The sequence below is a fragment of the Mesoplodon densirostris genome, chromosome 12 (genome assembly GCF_025265405.1).
Source record: "Mesoplodon densirostris isolate mMesDen1 chromosome 12, mMesDen1 primary haplotype, whole genome shotgun sequence".
NCBI classification, from domain to species: domain Eukaryota; kingdom Metazoa; phylum Chordata; class Mammalia; order Artiodactyla; family Ziphiidae; genus Mesoplodon; species Mesoplodon densirostris.
The window spans coordinates 50,626,226-50,647,200 of record NC_082672.1 but is presented as its reverse complement, the minus strand read 5'-3'; the positions used below and the strand labels follow the sequence as shown (position 1 = coordinate 50,647,200).

Here is a 20,975-nt window from a genome sequence, read left to right as displayed (position 1 = left end):
TACTTCAACCAACCTAGAGTCACCCGTAAGACTACCAATTTTGAGTAGGAAATCACTCACGAAGGCCCTGTTGTGAATTTGAGGTAAAGTATAAGCTGCTCTGCCATTTAGGTCATATGATCCAACAGAGCCAATGATACTAAGTGTCCAGGCATATAGGGACACAGCATGGAGCTTCTGTCAAGCACCAATAGGAGAATCACAGGGCAGACCCCTAGGATTTTGGAGCAAATCTTTGCCCTCTTCTGAAGATAACTATTCTCCTTTTGCACCTCGGTACAGACTGAATGTCTAACCAAGGGAGATTAGGTGATTATGTAGCCTGAGCTTCCCATCATGATTTGGGTGTTGTAGGACCCACTTAGCCATAAACGTGAGCATGCACAGCAGCAATCTATCATCAATGGAAATGGTATACAATAGACTTAGCTTGCTTGAGCTGGTCTGCAAGATAAAAACAGTGTCCTTAAACACGTGGCTCAGACTCAGTATCAACTCCCATTGCCTCTTCTCTCTCAATCCATACCTCTGACCTGAGGTGCTCTAACAACTAGCTGGCCAAAAAAGAAAATAACAAAACAAAATCAAGCCTGCTTTATAGATAGGTCTGCATATTGTTGGTTCCACCCAAAAGTGGACATCTGCAGCACCAGGGGTGGACCTGAAGGACAATGGTGAAATAAAATCCTCCCTGTGAGCAGAAGTCTGAGAATATATTTGGTTGTCTACTATGTCTGAATGAGAAATGACGACAGCTACAGATCGATACTGATTCATGGGCTGATGGTTCGGTTATCCAAGGACTAGGAGGAAACAGGATTGAAAGTCTGGTGATAAGGAAGTCTGGGAAGAGGTATGTGGATGGACCTGGGAATGGTCACACACTGTGAAGATATTTGTGTCCCATGTCAATGTCCAGTAAAGGTCATCCACAGCAGAGGAGGCTCTTATTAATCCAGTGGACAAAACATAATGTACTCTGTGGGTGTCAGTCAGCCTCATTCCCCAGCTACCCCAGTGCTCGCTCACTGTGCCCATGAACAATATAGCATTGGTAGCATGGCCAGAGGCTTTGAATGGGCTCAACATAGATGTCCCCTTCCTAAGGCTGGCATGCACTACTGACAAGTGCCTAATCTGTCAAGAGCTGAGACCGATACTAAGGCCACAGTACGGCACCAATCCCATGGGTGATAGTCATCCACCTGGTGGCAGTTTGATTTGGACCCCTTCTATCATAGATGGGGCAGAGATTCAACTTCACTAAAATAGACATGGATTCTGGACATGGATTGCCTTCCTGTCCATAATGCTTCTTTCATCATTACCATCTGACCCATGTCATGTACTCACAGAATGCCTTACCCACCATCATGGCGTTTCCTATAGCATTTCTTCTAACCAAGGAAACAATTTCACAATAAAGGAAATGCTGCAGTGAGCTCATGAAATTAACATACCCCAACACCCAGAAGTGGCTGGTCTAATTGAAAGGTGGAACAGCTGAGTATTCGTGTGTAACAGTTGGGAGACACCACCCTGCAAGGATGGAATTCTGTCTTAAAGGTAGCATCTGGCTTGAGATGGAGTATATGGGTCCAAGATCAAGGGGTGGCAAAGGCAGTGGCTCCTCTCACGATTATACTTCTCATCCCAGCAACCTGGAACTGTGCTGGTTTGGAGGTCTTAGTTTCCAAGGGATGCTTCAACTAGGGACACAACAATGGGCCTACGGATCTAAGATGAGACTGCCGCTTGGCCAGGATTCTTTTGCCGCTAAACCAATAGGCAGCAAAAGGTCTTACTACGCTGGCTGGAATGATCAATTCTGATTACCAAAGGGAGGTTGTATTGCTGGTACATAATTGAGGCAAGGACTATATCTGGAACACAGGGGATTCTCTGGGTGCCTGAGAAACAGAAAAGGTTAACGAAAAACGACAGTGACCAAAACAGGTAGGACAATTAGAGGATTCAGAACCTTTGGTAATGAATATTTGGGTCACTCCACCAGGTGAAGAACCCTGACCGAGGTTCTGACAAAGGGCAAAAGAAATATCGAATATATAGTGGAAGTTCATAAATTTAGAAACAAGGGCTTTGAATCTACCCCCTTGTTGCCTGCTCCATCATTATGGTGAAAATGGAGCTGGGCCATATGAATACTTTTTTGCTAGGTGGCATGTTCTGTCAGTAGAAGGTACTGGAGGGATTCCTCTTCCTGGTTCTGGGTAGACTCTTAACAGTGCCCAGCTCTAGCAGTGCATATAGCTTAGCAGTACAGTGTCACCTTACCCTGCACCCCGTTGGATGACTTCACAGACCTGCCACTGGTGTAGTATCTCCTCATGGATAGCTTCCCTGGCACCACTGCCAAGGGATTTACAGCTGTCACACGCTTCATCCCAAGAGCCACGGCTGTATCTTGATTTCTGGAATTCAGCCACAAGGAACATAGATAGTGGCTATTCCCTAGATTTGCTATTTTCTGTATTCTTTAGAGTTCTCTTTACTGCTTTGCAGATTTTTATTTCTTAAAATATTACAGATAATATGCCCCATCACTCCAATCTACTCCTATAGTTAATACTTTTCTGTCAAATCTTCCTGTTCATATTATGTGGCTTCTGTCTCCTGCTGAAACAGACACCAAAATCAAAGACTTGAAAATAGTGATTGAAGAAAGTCCACTGACCATGGGTTAGCACCCAGCAAGCATATTTTAAGATTAAAAAATCTACAAAATGTTAAGACAATAGAAAAACAGGCAATTCACAGAGGAAGTACAAATTAATTATAGTAACCAAATAAATCATTCTACTTACCGGACTATTAAAATTTAACTTTGCCAATATCAAGTGGTAAGGATACAGAAAACATTCTGATATCTGCTGGTGGGGACTGGAAGGCAATCTCAGTGTGTTAAAATTTTTAAAGTGGAAACCCTGTGACGTAGCTGTCCACTTCTCCATGTTTACTCTAGAGAAATATTCATACATAAACAAGGTGACAGGTACAAAGATATTCTTTAGAAAACAGTAAAAACTACAAATTACAGGGCTTCCCTGGTGGCGCAGTGGTTGAGAGTCCGCCTGCCGATGCAGGGGACACGGGTTCGTGCCCCGATCCCGGAAGATCCCACATGCCGCGGAGCGGCTGGGCCCGCGAGCCATGGCCGCGGAGCCTGTGTGTCCGGAGCCTGTGCTCCGCAACGGGAGAGGCCACAGCAGTGAGAGGCCCGCGTACAGCAAAAAAAAAAAACAACAACAAAAAAAAAAAACTACAAATTACAAACAACCTAATTGTGCTTCAATAGGTAGGTACTTACAATATTCACACTACATATACCAACAGAGAATTTAAGAATTTGGTATAGCTAATGAGTGGAAAAAAGTTGCAGGATAATGTTAAAATAAAAATCCACAGCATATATTTTTTTAAGGGTACATTTAGTTACGTGTATATAAATTGCTGAGGGGAAGAGTTTAACACCAAACCAATTCTAGTAATTACCTCTGGAAAGTGGAGGAGGGCAAGGAAGGGGAAGGGGCTAGGGATGGTCAAAGCAGACTTCACCTGTAATAGTTCAAGAAAAAAAAATATGTATTTATTACTTAAATAATTAAAAATTAAGACTAAAGTCCTATCTTGAATTTTTTCTTCTGGCCAAGATGAAATAAGAGACTGGATATACCCTGAAACAAATGAAAAACTAGACAAAACACATTAAACAGTGGTTTTCAATGCATTGGACTTTGCAAAGGATAGTGATCCCTGATGGAAAGAAAACCACCAACCCAGATTACTGCCTTGAATTTCTAAGCCATGATGCAGGAAGGAAACAACCAGGTAGAGCTCAGTGGACTTCCTGAGTTGAGGAGATGGAGCTGAAAGTTAAGGGAGACGAAGGGAGATGGAGTTCCCAGGGCAGAGGACCAGGGAGGAGAGAACTACACAAAGTGGAACTCCAGAGATTTGCAGAGGGCAACCCTCCCCTCAAGTATTCAGCAATGTATTGTTCAGCACATATACATGAGGAAACTACCCAAGGCTGGGGAAAGGTTTAGAGGAAACAGTACCTGGAATGCACACAAGTCTAGGAATAGAGGCTGTTTCCACTAGCCCAGACCAGAGAGCCTCTTAATCCAGGGGGCACTACGTACACAGAACTGGGGAACAATTAGCCCTAGAACAAATGCTCTGGTCTCACCTAACAAAGCTTAAAAGCAAGACCTGAAAGGATCCAACTGTTTCCAAGTTGGATCCAACTGTTTTCATAGTTTTCAACTATGTCACAGAACAAATATAACCGGCATCCAACAAGTTAAAATTTATGTCTGGCATGCAATAAAAAATTACCAAGCCTACAAAGAAGTAGGAAAATATGACCCATAATGAGGGGGAAAAAAAAAGTCAATGAACAGAAACTGACCCAGATGTTAAAAACTGTTACATGTTCAAAAAGTAAAGATGGAACATGTAGAAACATGAAAAACACCCAAATTGAACTTTTAAAAGTGACAACACCTGAAATGAAAAACACACTGGGTAAGATTAACAACAGATTAGACATAGCAGAAGTTGTTAGTGAACTTGAAGATGGTAATAATCTGACATGAAACAGAAAAAGATTTTTTTAAAAACCTCAACAGTGCATGGGTAAACTGTAAGTCACCTTCTAGCAGCCTCTGTGTAATTAGAGTCCCCAACACAAAGAATGGAAAGGACAGAAAAAGATACCTGACGAAATAGCTGCAAGTTTTCCAAATGTGATGAAGAACCATAGACCCAAGAAACTCAACAAACTTCAACCACAAGAAACAAAGAAAACTACAGCATAGCACATCACAATCAAAATGCTCAAAATGAGTGATAAGGAGAAAAATCTTTAAGAGGGAAAAAAAACCATGTACTGAGGAACAAAAGATAAAGATGAGATTTCTCATAGGACACGATGCATGTGAGAAGATGTTAGATCAACATCATTAAAGGGCTAAAAGCAAAAATGTCAACCTAGAATTCTATATCCAATGAAAACGTCTTTCAAAAACTAAAGCAGACACACAAAAACTGGAAGAATTCATCAATACCTGTACCATCAAAACTAGAAATGTTCAAGGTTAAAGGACATCCTTTAGGCAGAAGGTAGATACCACCAGCAACAGGTTATCTACACAAATTAAGGAAGAGCACAGGGATGGTAACTACATGGGGAAATACACAGGACTTTTCATTATCATTAAAAAAAAAAAAAAGGAAAAAAAACCCTATTGTGAACACCATTCTTATCAAAATAACAATTTGTCTCTAGCAATGTTCTGGGGAACCTTTAAGCCACTCTTCTGGGTTTTAAGGCTGATAGGTGAGTATTTATTTTCTTCTTAGTCCAATTTCTGTGGTTTAATATAGAATATAATGTTGCCCCAAACATGGGCCTAAAGAACCAGATTTCACATACCAACATGTGGCTTTGTCCTAGATATTTATACCAAAGACTCTGAACAGAAACCCAATTTTACTTTATATGCAATCTGAATAAGGCAGAAAGTCACAAACAAGCTTTCAGATATCTAACAACAGATGTTATTCTCATAAATACTTGCTTAACTAGCACATAAGTAGATGATTTCTAATGATTTGAGGAAGATCAACTTGCATGTCAATCCCACAGGCATACCAAGTCCTCCCTCCAACTATCATTTCTAAGGCTCTGTTCTCCACTGATGAATACATCCCTTAGTTACTATCTATCTGCTAGTCTTCAGGAGCAATGAAAAACTGAGACAAGCCATCCCCCAACAGACTAAGCTAAACTCACTAGCATTAAACTTCATAATCAAAATATAAAAACATACTTTAGTTAATAAAAAAGAGCAGACTAATCCAACAAACATGTAGATTTATTTAAAATCAGTTTGGTACATGATACAGATTGGTTTTGCAGTTTTTAATGAACTGAAATAGAAACTTGTAAATACAGCAGTGTCTGTGCAACAAATATCTGTAAGGTAAAATAAGGGATTTTAATAGAACTACAATCTGCATGAACAAATCAGATGAAAAATCTGAAAAGGTTTCTATATACCTTCTGGATTAAAAAGAACCCAAAAATTATTAATGGCCCAAGATACTAAACTGCTAAACGAAGAGGGGAAAAGCCTGTGAGTTCTGTTGTAAGAGCTCTTTTTGTAAAATCTAATTCCATATTATGATTGTTAGAGCAGTATTCAAAATTACAGAAGATGAGAGGCTTCATCAGCTATATTTTCACAAAAGTAGCTATAGTGTTAACATTAATGTGTGGCAAGGTATTCCTATCTAGGTAAATGACAATTATACCATTGTAGCTAATTTTTACCACTTTGGGAGAATGGAAATTCTGTATATTTTCAACTAAATCTTGTATCTTAAAGCACTCACTAAAAACTAATAGCCATGGCACCATAATAAAATTTTTTGTGAGGTACCTAAAATATTACTACTGGGTGAAACAAAAATGTGAGGTAAGCCTACCTTTCCCCAAAAACATTTGAAGCCAGAGATTTTAAACAAGGCACTTGAAAACATTAGGTATATGTACCAATGTGCAAGTAAAACAAACTTTAGCTGTACCAGCAAGAAGAAACAGTAAATCTTCATTTTAAGAACCTTTAATTATCTAAATGTAAGGAATTTTGGCTTATGAAATGGACCAAAGCAACTTGTCATTTCTTACTATAAAATATTGAAAACCAAGTGCTAAACACAGCCACTATAGGCTAAAGAAACTAAAACAAAAAACCTTAACGACCTAGAAAAGCAAAAGCTCATTTTAAACTGATACAAGCCTCTGAACTAATCCAATGTGTCAAAGGAAGGGAAGAAGTATCCCTCTAAACCTGAAAAAACTAGTGCTTCATAAGGAAGCTAAAGAAATAAAAGTATGCATGCTTATACTATAGCAATTGAAACCGAGAAGAAGAAAGGATGGAAAAGGAGAAAAAAAGTACAACCTGTTTATCCAGGGCAATCATCATTAAAAATCTACAGTAATCTGATCAACTAAAATTTTTTTCTGAAATTACACTGCTCACGTTTGCTGTCTCAAAACTTAAAATGATTGTCTCATTTGAAGAGTTAATAAATGACTCTAAAACAACTTCTTTCTTTCTTGCCTTACAGAAGTTACTTTTCCAGAAAGCTTCGTGGAAATCCTTTTAAGGTACAACAGTGTTAGGATAATTTTTTGAAGTACAAAGGAAAATATAATTAAATCAACTTTATCTCTATACTTTCTAACAGCCATAAGCAAAATGTTGGGAGATTCAATAGATGAAGGCTTTTGACTTTGTATAACATCCTTTAAGCTACTCAGGCTTGAAATAAAGTAGGTAAGTTTTCAATTAAATACTAACAGTATGGTATCTAAAAGCAGGTTTACTACTGCTCACATCAACAGTTACATCCTCAGACCAACCTTTCCCTTCATTAATGTGAAAGAACAAATCACCAACATTTTAAGTTACAGTCTACCTTTCAGTCTGTCTTTTAAGGCACTGTTCTTTCTCAACGATATAAGGTGCTTTACAAGTATGAACAATAACCTGCTACACTTTAATGTTTTGTATCCTTTCCATTCATTTCCTTAAATCTGGAATGTAATTCTCTGTGTGGCATCTTTTTTCTAATGTAGAAAAAATAACTTATCAAGCACAAAATTTTACTCTAAGGATATTAAATTTATAAATTTATTCCACTTTTGCAATGATAGCCCAAAATCCACCTGATAGATGCTCATTTGGCACATTCTTCTCAATTCTGGTCACTAAACTACATCCTGAGTTAGGATGAAAAAATGCAGCTTTCAGGCTTTAAAATGACTACATTTAAATTGCCAAAAGAGTCATGAGGTTGTCTGCGCAGGACAATGTTTTCCATCACTTACAGAGTTACATTTGGCATGTCAAGAAGAGAGAACATAATCCCACAGCAGCAGCCATTTAAAATAAAAGAAGACAGCCACAAGGATTCATGCAGAATATTTTACATATTCCCGTTGAGCAAATAGATTTCACTGATTTTTCTTCAAGGGCGATGCTCCTATATGCATCCTTGAAAAATTAAAGATCCTAGAATAGCGTCTTCCATGTGGGATGTCTTGAAAGATAATATTTTGGTTTCAGTGAGTTACACACCAGTCCTTGTTAAATTTAGCAGGTCTGTTTACAGAGTGTGGTAGTTTCGTTCTTTAGATTTGCAGAATTTATAGAGAAAGAAAATTACAGCCTGCACACCCAAGACAAGGACAATTCCTCCAATGAAACTGGCTGCATCAAACGTAGACTTCCGCCCAGGATGTGAAGTCGGAGTTAAAGTGGTATTAGTTGTACCTGTTAAATGAGATGAAAGAAATAACACTTAATAAGTCTGATTCTCTATGATAATTTCAAGACTCACCTGAGCTTCTTTTTTGCCATGTGTTAAATTCTATAAAGTATCTCCTCTTGTGTCAACTCTTTACAGCTTCCTAATTGAGGAAGACGACCATTTATCAATCCCGTTCTTCATTCTATCCAGCAACATCAAACGGTCAATGCTGCTATATAATTTCAAATATGAAAATGACAAAAATGATTCTCCTGGCACATTATGCCCTGGGAACATGTCAAACACTTTTAAAACTTGGTTTCTTCAGACTACATATTTTAGTTAATTGCTAGAGTAAATATTAATATTTGTGTTTAAAATTTATCCAACTTTTGCATTTTACCAAATATATAAGGTAAATATAAATTTGATTAGTTTTTCAAATTACAAAAATAATCTTAATAATCTACAATTATAATCTTATAAATCTGCAATTTGTAATTCTAACAAGCAGAACTCACTATTAAAGACATTTAAATTTTACTCTGCAAATTTTATAATGAAAAAGTATTACCAAAGGAAACAAAGAACAAAAATTTAAATTCCTGTTCAGGCAGTAAAATGTTTCAAAAAGAAACAAAACAAAAATTCCTTTTCAGAGACTAAAATGTTTCAAGTGGAGCACCATCCACTTTAACAAAAAGCAATTTCTTTCTTTTTTTTAAAATTTTTGGCTGTGCCACGCGGCACATAGGATCTTAGTTCCCTGACCAGGGATCCAACCCACGCCCCCTGCAGTGGAAGCTTGGACTCAACCACTGGACCACCAGGGAAGTCCCAACAATTTTATATTTAAAATAAATTTTATTTTCTTAACTGGAATAGCAAATAAACACTGGTTCCTGTGGCTATATAAGTTGGCCAGCTTTAAAATTAATTACAACAGTTCTGTATTTCTTCTTGTGAAGACAGAATGGCTTCGCTGCAATTTAGAGAAAGGTAGCACAAGAATGAAACCAAAAGGATCAAAAAAACCATAAAATATTCATGAGAATCAAAACAGTATTATAAATATGGCTGGAGGGAAGGGTTCCTAACCTGTGTACCTAAAATGCCCTGTGGCATAACCTAAATGTGATTTAGTTAATAACATGTCAACTCACTAACTAATAAAAAGTTAATTTTCACACACACTATCAAAGGTTATAAAGGAATATAAGAAATGGTAAGAAATATGAATGAGGTGCACATTTGGTAGTGATCTTGGTTTTTTAGACCCTTCACAGCAAAAAGGATGGCTATATTACCTTCACTCAAATTGCCATGGTCTAATACAGCACACAACGAATCCCTAACAATAATCAGTATTTAATTTTTAAGTTATAAGAAATTAGATTTCACCTACAGGTTGTACTAAAAGGGTTTTGGAAAACCATTACCATTTAATTCTAACATGTCATGCCAAATGTGATTACACTTTAAAAATCCAGAAGAGGACTCTCAGCAAACCTATCATTATTGCTTTAACAGCCTACTATCTTGGTCCTCCAAATACAAGAGATGAATTTCAGTTCATAACTATTCATGAATAAAACTGGACAGTGATAGCAGAAATAGTAAAAGGCAACACAGCACACACATCCTACCTCACTGTTAGTTTAAAAAAACCTCAATTACCTGATGTAGTAGCTGTGGTGGAAGCTGTAGAAGGGGAAGGCGGAGTTGTGGTTTTAGCTGGAATGTAAACAAAATGTATTAAAAGTTTAAATTTCTCAATTATCTAGCATCTTTTAGAAACACTACTACCACTTCAACATGCTTTCAAATTTTTTAGAGAATAAAGGCCAAATCTCAGTTAATGGTTCACTAACATATCTATGCATCCAAAATATTAGCTTTGAAGTGTATTTTAAAACATTAAGCAATCAAAAAATTCTATCTATGTTAACATCTATGTACATATCTAAGTATAAAAATTTATGTCTACACCTGGATAAAGTTGCAAAAAGACACACAGAAGGGCAAGAATTAGTATTTAGGTGAGGGAACTACAAGTTCTTTCCCAATAATCTTGATTCCAAGACAATAACTATTAACTTAATACGTCATGGTAAGAAACAAATACAAGATCAAGATTTGCTTATCTTCTTCATTTCAAGGGCTTGGCAAACTTTTCTTAATGAGGCAGACAGTAAATATTTTAGACTTTGTGCACTGTGTAATGCACCAGCAGTCAAAGACAACAAGCAAATGAATGGACATGGCTGTGTTCCCAAAAATTTTATGTAAAAGAACAGGTGCCCTGGGGCCATTCCCCATCTAAATGATGTTAAGAGCCCAAGGGTAAGCTCTCGTCTACCATACTGCATGAGTGTCTCTAAAGAAATGCACTCATGGGAAGAATCAGTTTGAACGTAAAAACATTTTAGGAACTAAAGCACTATACTGAGACTTCTGATAGTATCGATACTACTAATAGATATTAGTAAACGCTATGATATGTTCACACACATTTATTTGTACCCCTTTCTAACTGTAAGCACCACGGTCCAGCTCTTGGTTGGACAGTTAGGTCATCTTTCATTTCTGCATGCTATGAACATCTTACAGGGCAATATTTGATCTCATCGCTGATAGGACTGATTCTTATACAGAATTCCTAGATTAGACGGTATGGTTATTTTAAGACTCATAATCCCTTCAAAGTTTTTGTTGCTTATACATTCTGTGAAACAAAAAATACACTTCATAAACATATATCAAATTCTTTTCAATCTTAAAATACTAATTTTGTCTGACAACATTAGGGGAAAAAATTTGCAAATTTGCTATTTGTTTCTCACTACCACTCTCTGAACATGGTAAAAAAAAAAAAAAATATATATATATATATATATATATTTTTTTTTTTTTTTTATTTTGAAATCTGCACTGGTTTAAATCTCTGAAGCACTAGAAGCCCACTACATAATCAATGAAGGCAGAGCTATGAGGTTTAATTTTTGGGTGTTTGTAGAAGTTGCCCTCACTTTTAAAAAAATAATTCATTTTTTGAAATAGGCAAAACATCTACATATTTTTACTTTTAACCAAAGTATTACACTGGTAAAATTTTCAAAATCAGGCACTACTTAGGGAATACCTTGTTAACCTACCCTATGTTCCTTTCATTTAAAAAAATAATTCATAGGTTATAAAAGCTGCTGCTGGTGATAGAAAATTTAGAAAATACAGTAGAAGCATTTAAGTGATTCTATCATTCTGAGAAACATGTTACTTCCTGCTAGACATTTTTCTAGACATGTATACAACAAAAAAATAAAATTGTACTGGAACTACTTAACACAGTTTGTTTTCTACTTAATATATTTTCCACTGTATTTCTAATATAATTCAGTCATTCTACTGTAAGATATTATGTTACCTATAAATATTTTTATGTTTATAATACTTATTATTATTTGTACTGGTGGAAGACTATATAATTAACCCCCCTGAAAGCCTATCTACATAAATCAGATTCTCCTTGCACTGTTTCTTTAACAGTTCCTTTATTTCTCACTTACTCTCTTCAGCAGCTGACATGGAAAGAGACCATAAAAAGGCTGCTCTTCAACCACTAATTACCACTCAACTGATACATTTTCTGCAAGCAAGCCCTGACTTCCTTCCACTTCACAGAACCAAAGAGAGAAAACAAAAGACACTCAAGGAGATCACAGGGGAACCCAGTGTGGAGCAAGTAGAACTACATCAAGATTCGTAAGGAAGAAATGAAAAGCAACCCACAATAGTTTTGGGGAAACTATTTCCTCTTCTGCCCCTCTCTGTTCATATCCTACCTTCTGGAAATCCATATTCTTTCAGTATCTCTGCTTTCATCAACTTTTTTTTTTTTTTTTTTTTTTTTTGCTGTACGCGGGCCTCTCACTGCTGTGGCCTCTCCCGTTGCGGAGCACAGGCTCCGGACACACAGGCTCCGCGGCCATGGCTCGCGGGCCCAGCCGCTCCGCGGCATGTGGGATCTTCCGGGATCGGGGCATGAACCCGTGTCCCCTGCATCGGCAGGCGGACTCTCAACCACTGCGCCACCAGGGAAGCCCTTCATCAACTTTTAACACATCCTCCTTGTCAATGACTTCTGGTAGTTTTATGAGCACACCACTGTTTGCTCTCCAAAATACTTTCTGTAGAATTTGCAGATTTCCATGGAGTGACTACTCCCATTGTAGCCATTAATTCAAGCTGCCAACGTAGCATCACTGAGGGTACAGGTGGGATGAGCTGTGCCAGCAGAAGCCGGTACAAGCTAGCTCAACACTGCCAAAGTCTTTGAAAATGGGTTCTTAGCCTTGTTATACCATTTGGCTACTTTTTCCTCTGAAAAACTACACTTAAAACACATAAACACACAAACACAGGTTTTCTTAGGCACACGTCTCTGGGCTTACTGCTCTGCCCATCCCTACTCAGTTTCCTATCCAGTCCTCTTCCCACCTCTTAGACATTACTATTCCCAAGAGCTTGGTCCTCAAGCCCTGTTTTCTCTCAAAGTTGCTCCAGTGGACTCTACCACTGCCTACACTGGTTAACTTATCTGTATGTGTAGCAAAGAGTTCTCCCATCACCTCAATCATCAAGTGCTTTCCTTTCTACTTCCTAAGCCAATTTGCATACATCTGCAACTCCACTATTAGTTCTCTAGAATTACTGCAACAGCGTATCTCATCTGTGTTCACTCTTGCCTCTTTCCAATCACCTCTCTACACAGTTAAAGTTATTTTATTAAAATGCAAATCTCATCATGCTTCAAACCCACCAGCAAAGTATACAATGGCACTTCCCAATCTGGCTCTTGACCTGTTGACTGTCCAGCTTAACTTGTTCTCGCCTTGTACTGGACACTCCAAATGCCAATTCCCTGACTTTATTATACTCTTTTACCTCTCCTTCATATGAGCTAACCAGCCTGCTCCACTTGGGAAGTTCCCCTCAGATTTTACCAGTGTAATTTCAAGACTCAGTCAACATCTCCAGGAAGCTGTCACCACATATTACTCAACACACACACCTTCCTACAAACCCCCCAACACACTGTGCTTCCCGACCTTTCATAGTTCCTACAATAGACAAAATACTATCTTACTTGTGTTCCTATATCCCTGTCTTCTAGCCTAGTACTTGTCCTGGAGAAGATGTTTTTAAATTATTTACTCTTACTATCAAATTGGTAAAGATTTTTACAAGGAGATATTATTTAATGCTGTTGAAGATGTGGTAAAAAACTTTCCAGTTGTTGATAGGAATGAAAAGCATATCTTTCTGGAAAGCAATCAATATTAAGAGTCTTAAGATAATCATATCCTCTGACACAGAATGCTGTTTGAATCAATCCTACCAGAGATGATAGCCAATACTTTCCTATAAGATATTCACTGCATGAAGAATGAAAGATGACCTAACCAACCAAGAGCAGATGGGTAAAGTGCATACAACAACGTGTGCAGTAAGAGGGAGAACAATTCAAACCTGCACGGGCATATCATCCAATTTCCTAATAAGTATATTCATTTAGATACACACAGAGCAAAGTCTGGAAGAACTGAAAACCTTTTGGTGTACCTGTGGATGATGAGAATTAATTTCCTTTAGGCTTCTATATTTCCTTAGAGTTCCACAAAATGCACAAAAAACTGTTTGCAGACTCAACGTACAAAGCTATGGCAAATCTGCTCAAATTCAATGAAAGTGAAACACTATAGTTATGCTTCACTGTCACAAATAGTACACATTAATGTAATTACTGTAGTCCAAGACTATGTCTACTCATTTTTAAAATCATACTAATGATTTTTAGATATTTAACTACTAAAGTTATTCATCAAAAAAAGCTTAAAAGCCTTCAAAGAAGGGGGAAAAGAGTCAAGTATCTTGTATTACCTGTCGAATTGGTTGGCAATGGTGTGGCAGTGGGCGCTATTTAAAAAAAACAAACAGACATGTAATTCAAAGCTGTCTAAGATATCACCATCTGTAACACTATTTCCCAACCTGCAGTCATCTGAGTACCACTCTTACAATGTTTTCATTTAAGTGCCACATATGGAGTGGATAGTTGCTCTGTCCCAATACTGGCCTTCCCTTCTTTAGAAATAGCACCAATTTTTAGTGACACCCTCCCATGCAAAGACATTTCTTAGCCTCCCCTGCAGCTAGGTAGCCATGTGCAACTGCTAGTAAGTATCTGTAAGGTAGAGGTCTTTTACTTCCCCTTCCTCTTCCTGTTGGCAGGAAAACCATTTTGATGGCTGGAACATAAGCATTCACCTTGGAGAATAAGGTCAAAGCCATTTCTGAGGAATGACACAGTAAAAACCTAGAAGGAGCCTGGGTTTCTAATGGTTGTAGAGATGCCTCTCTAGCCCTCTAGCTGCACTGAAACCCAGATTTCCTTTACATGAGAACCAAATTAATCTATCAATTAAACCATTTTAATTTGGGGTTTTATGTCCTTGATAGCCAAAACTAATTCTAACTGATACATCATCAAATGAGTAGAATTACTTATTTAGTTTTTCTTCAATGTATTTTAAAATTCTATACTTAATCTTACTTCTAAACAATATTATCATAAAATCACAGGTACACACACATTAAAATAAATATTAAAACTGTTTGTTCATTTACCACCTAAACCATATTATGGACTCTACATTGGGTATAACTGATCTCATACTAATGAAACTCTCAGTTACAAAGTTCAAGTTGGGATGGGGGGAGGGGAGAGGAATGGGGAAACCCCTACCAAAATTAAACAGTTACAGGTAGTCTTTCAAGGTTACTGACACACTCCAGAAAACTATTTTATTCTATTTATTATCTACACACCAAATTAGGAGTTTGACTTTCCAATTAATTTATAATCTTGTTAGAAAAATCAGTTTTCATCTAGGAATTTTTAAAAACTATTTCCTGGGCAGAGTAAAGGTTAAATAATCAGGTTTCCCAAACCAAAGTACAGAAAATGGAGGAATACAGAGAGGATTCATTTAACCACAGCACAAACTATGATCCAGACTGTGATCATCACCAGTACCATAATCAAGAAAGTGCCAGAACAAGGTTGTCCAGGCCTGTAAAATGCAAATAAAGAGAGGGTGTAAAATACAGTGAGTATCTGGTAGAGTTATAAAAAAAAAACATAGAGGAGGAGATATCTGTACCTACAGCACTCCACAGCATGTACCAGCAAATGACTAAATCAAGCTTCAGAACACTGTCCTTTCAGCAATCAATATGAATATACTATTCAGATCCAAGTTTGTAATGAGATTAGAATTATGGAAATGCTTTAAACCAAATATTGAAATAAGGCTTCCGGAGGCAATGATCTTCCTTACCTCTTTGTGGCCACTTTTCCCAGACGCCAATGTGAATACTTACCAGTACAGAATTCCGTGCTGTTCACCACCTTGCAATCACTAACTGTTGAATTATCTGAACAGTAGCTTTTACCTGTTATTGGAAGGGGACGGGAAGAGCATCAATTATTCACATTATCTTTGACTTTGTTACTATGCTCCAGAGTTGCTTCCAAAAATCGAACTCAGGTATAAACTCTCTAGAAGTCCACAGATAAACAAAATACTTTGTTATTATCTTTTTCCCCTTGTTTTAGACATATTACACAGGATCTCTCCAAACATCCTTTTAAAATCCACATGAATATACTGAACAGATAAGTCAGAAACACGTATATCTCAGAAATGTGGTACTATACCAGGAAGGTTGCTAGAATCCACAAGAGGGCCGGGTCAGTAGGGAGAAGTCCTTAGAAACTAATAAAGGCTTAGTAAACATGGGAGGTGCCCCACAGCAGCAGTGGGATCTCTGTTCCAGATCTCTGCTTTAGTCTTCTACACTTTCTAAAACCACTTTCCTGGATGGGAAGACTTGTAACACCAGCAAGGGAAAGCCTTCCTCAACACATCCTACAGTAAGGCAGGCATTCAATCTCCAAAACTTGCCAACTCTGCCATACAAGAGAGGAGGGGCACACTCTTAAATTCCATTTTATCACCTAAAGAAAAGTGACCCTTATACAACAAAGAAGTTAATTTAATTCAAACTTAAGCTAATACCTTAATTTTAAAAGAGGCTTTTAAACTTTGTTACGTAGTGACATAATCTCCAGAACTCTTCAATTTTTCAATGAAGAATAAAAAGCTTAACATGTAGCTTTGGCTTTTTCTTTATATACATAAAAAAAAAAAAACCTGAGAGATTGTTTTACTGGTAAGAAAAAAATGCAACCATCTTACCTTAAGAAAACAGAATAATTTTTGCTGTAATCCGGTGGTTCTAACAAAAACCTTATTGGCATTTCAAACTATCTCCATCTAGCTCTTTATCCCTCAATCAAATTAAAGATAACTTTAAAACTTAACAATAGCACAAAAAAAGTCACTCTTTTTCCACCTCATTCTCCCATATCTAAGTATCCAACAATGCTTCATAAGGTCTCTTTATAGTTCATCTAGTAGGACATCTACAGAAGATAAATGCCTCAAACGTTTTTCTGGGGAACAGTTTTCAGGGGAAAATCCCACAGCTTTCTTTCACAGCTAATTTCAGTGTACTAGTACACTTAACCTAACCACAAAGGTCTAAAATTTCTTTTCCCTTTTAAAGCTATCAAGCCTTAATTATCAAGTCTAAGAAATTAAAGGGGGGAGCACAGGAGACAACAAAAGATTTTAGGGAGAGTATTAAGCAGTTGGTTAAAGTTTAAAGGAAAAGTATTTGATTTGCAAAATAGATAGTGCACACCATCCCAAATGTTTTACATAAGTTTCAAGTGTTCAAGAATACCTTGCAGTATTTTTTAAATGTTAGAACAAAACAATACTGAACTCTCAAAATTAAAGCAATCCCAAAGTTTCTTACCTTTACATTCTATCCAAAAGCAGGTAGTGTTAGCAGCATTAGCATCAAAACAGGAAACACAGTTGTTGCGGCTTTCACAGATTTCTGGGGGTAGGAGTGGGGGTTAAAATACATACAATCAATTAATTGGTATCTTATTTTGAGTTTGTACTATTTACCATTTTTAAACAACAGCAAGTACTACATACAGTACCAGACTTACTAATTCAAGAAAATGGCAAAACTGTATAACCCATCCACAGATGAATGGATAAATATGTTATACACATACAAGGGAATACTATTCAGCCATTAAAAAAAAGAAATCCTGTTATACACTACAACATGGATGAACCTTGAGGACATTATGCTAAGTGAAAATAGCCAGTCACAGAAGAACAAATACTGCATGATTCCACTTATATAAAGTATCTAAAATGGTCAAAGTCTGAAGCAGAAAGTAAAATGGTGGTTGCCAGGAGCTGGGAGAGGGGAAATGGAGGTTTGCTGTTCAATGAGTATAAAGCTTCAAGCAAGATGAAAAATTCTGGAGATCTTCCGTGCTTATAGTTAATACTGTACAGTACACTTAAAAATCTATTAAGAGGGTAGGTCTTACGTGTTTTTTTAAAACCACACACAGAAAAAAAAACATTATAAAGTGGCTTACTAAAAAATTCCTATCATTATAAAAAACTTATGAAGCCAGAAGTCAACTCAAGAGAAAGTGGGGAAAAAAAGCACAAGCTAGTGGGAACGCTCAATATTTCTTGGTACCTATCTAAACAACCCCTTTTTGCACAGCAACTATTTCAGACACTCAGAGTTTCTTGACTCTTCCTTAAAAAGAAAAATACTGGAAAAAAGGCTGTTACGAGGCCAACATTATACACAAGGAAATCACTGCCCCAAAACATCAGATGTGAACTGGAATTTTTAATAGTAATAAAGATTTATTACAAGTTGAACCCAAGCTCCGATGATGCCTATCCTGAAAAATCTGAGATCGGTAATTCATAAATGGTCCACTCTTTCCGGGGTTTTCCATGACGGGAGGATAAGAGACAACACATCTGGAGGGGGGCTACAGTCACATAATTTAACAAGTTAGCAAGGTCTTTGTCAATAATTTAAGCCAAATGGCTCTGAGACAGGACATCAAAGGCAGCTTACTACAATTCAAAGTCTGGACAAACGAATGGACTATAGAATTAGGCTCTATACATTTTCCTAGAAGCTAGATGCCTCCAAAAAACATTCTCATTTGCTTTCCCCGTGCCTAAAAAATAGTTCTGCACAAACACATTGCATTTCAATATTTATCAGAGATTGGGACATATACCGTACCCTTTGGGGAGTGGCAGGGAGTCACAAAGTAGAAATAAGTTCTTCAGAGATTTGTATACACATGAAAAATGCTAGTTGTTTAAAATCTTTTGTGCTTGATGATGAGTATTTGGGCAGCATAGTGTACGTCACTTACAATAAACTAAACTTGCTGCCCTTCAGGCTGCAGTTTATCCAACCACTTAACATAAAACACAAATCATATCCTCTGCACTCATTTCAATTACACAAATGCAATTAACATATTTCCAAGCCTCTCTTTAAACACACACACACCCCACCCACCCCACCCCCCCAAAAAAATTCTAGGAGGAAACTACCAAATAAGCGGAAAACAAAACAAATTCTGCTCTATCATCTTAGAAACAGTGCGATTAGAATCTCCCGCATTGTACTGCAATTTCCTTTCTTCATTAAAAGATGTTTGAATTTTACCATTACATCTTTCTAAATCTAACAAATAACATTTTTACTATTTATGTCATTAGACTCCTACAAAATACAAAAACTAGAGAAGATATTGTAAAACAACGTGATCGGCCTAAAAAAAGAAAAGGTAAAAATTCTTACACTTCAAGTCTTCGGTCTATATGCCAGTTACTCCTTACCCAATATTAACTAGGATAACCAATCACACTAGACTGCAAGTTTTAAATATCTAAGGAGGGTCTTCACCTTAATTTAAAATTTATCTTTCCTCCTCTCGCGCGTGTTGTCACGGCACTGACAATTTCTGCTGTAAGATTCAGTGTATGCCTCAACCAGTCTCCAAATCGACTGCAGAGCTTAACAAAAGGTCCTGATCTAGTTTTAGAAGAACGACAAACCTGGGTTCCAATCTCAGCCTCACAATCTGCTAAACATACGGTTCTGGCGGAGTTACTTTATCTCCATCCACCTCCTAGGTTTCACCACTTATCTTCTAGTTTAGCCTAAAATACTAACAGATATATGCGAAGCACCAGGTACACGAATGGGTACTTTTTCTCCTTAGCACACAGCACGGAGTGCAAAATTTTAACTAATTAAATACTCAAGCCTCAAATATATCTCATACCTATCCGCAAAACCGATGTAATTAAATCCAAGCGACTTATTTTTTCAGACCTAGGGCTGAGACACCGGCGAGCATTAGTCTGCAGCGTCTCTTTCCTTCTTCCGCCAACTTCGGGAGAAGCCTCCCTTCGAAAAGAAGACCTGGGTGGACAAACGACTAACCCCAGAGAAAGGGAGTTCGGTCTCATCGCCAACTTTGGAGGCGGTAGCCTCGCCCCATAATCAACCTCACTGCCGCCACCACGGAAGAAAGCCAAGTCCCCTCTTCGGAGCCTGAAGTGAGGCTGGAGATTACGAGGCACTTTTAAACAACACCTCCGGGCGGGCAGGACACTGTTGGGTCGGAAACAGCCCAACGGCCCCAAGGCTCAGCCGCCCCTTCCCCCCGGGGCGATCCCCAACCGCGGCCACCTCGGCCCGTCCCCGGCCGGACTCGGACGGGCCGCCATGTTGCCGGACCGCGGCCCGCCCCGGCCCCGCGCGCACCACCGGCAGGGAGAGCGGCTCGGCCGGGCGGGCGGGCCGACGGGCGGCCGAGAGCAGAAAGCCCGTTGGGCCGGCGCCCACCTGGTGCTGGAGTGGTGACCGTCGAGAGGGTCGGCGCCGGCACCGGAGCTGTCGTGGTGGTGTTCGGTAGAACCGAGGGTGTAGTCATGTTCGGGGCCAGGGTGGTGGTATCAGCCGCGATCATCACGCAGAGCGCGGCCAGGCAGCCAGCGGCCAAAAGCAGCGGGCGGAAGAGCCCCGACATCGCGTCCTCCGCGCTGGCCTTGGAGCAAAAGCTAGGACACCCAACGTTGCGCCCGTTCCTTCGTCCCCTGCGGCGCCGCCTCTCGGATCCCGCTCCCCCCGCGGGAGCGCGCAGGTGTCACGTGAGGGCGGCGTGCGGAGGCGGGGAGGCGGCGATACCAACTGGAATCCTACGGGAGGGGGAACAGAGGAATAGAGAGGAAACTGAGGGAAGATTTTCCCCAAAGCGACTGTACTGTCCAAGCAAAGAAACTGCCTAGAAACAGAAACCTCTTTTATTTGCCCTCAGGTTGCCACATAGGGCGCGGCTGGGCTTTTCTCGTTCCTGCAATAGAGAAGACTTCCCCCCTGCTTGGATGGAACAACCTACATGATGTGGCGACGGCGTCCTCGCGAAAGACCAGCTTGGTCCCACGTGACCTCCGGGGCGGTACTTTCCAGACCTGAGACGCGCTGGGCGGAAGTTGTTTTCAGGCGTTTAGTTGAGAAAGAATTAAGTTTGTACTGTTCTCCCGCGTTCCCAACGTGCTTGCATAAGTATCCTTCGTAGG

At 38.8% G+C, this 20,975-nt stretch overlaps 1 protein-coding gene across 1 annotated transcript; it reads right to left on the bottom strand.

Moving 5' to 3' along the window:
* Positions 1 to 7,713: 7,713 nt before the first annotated feature.
* CD164 (CD164 molecule) lies at positions 7,714 to 20,540 on the bottom strand. Its single transcript, XM_060114708.1, has 6 exons — positions 20,242 to 20,540; positions 17,293 to 17,376; positions 15,790 to 15,861; positions 14,287 to 14,322; positions 10,024 to 10,080; positions 7,714 to 8,369 (listed from the first exon to the last, which is right to left on the bottom strand). The coding sequence occupies exons 1-6, from the start codon at positions 20,423 to 20,425 to the stop codon at positions 8,203 to 8,205; spliced, it is 600 nt and encodes a 199-aa protein (XP_059970691.1). The 5' UTR covers positions 20,426 to 20,540; the 3' UTR covers positions 7,714 to 8,202.
* Between the last annotated feature and the right edge of the window lie 435 nt (positions 20,541 to 20,975).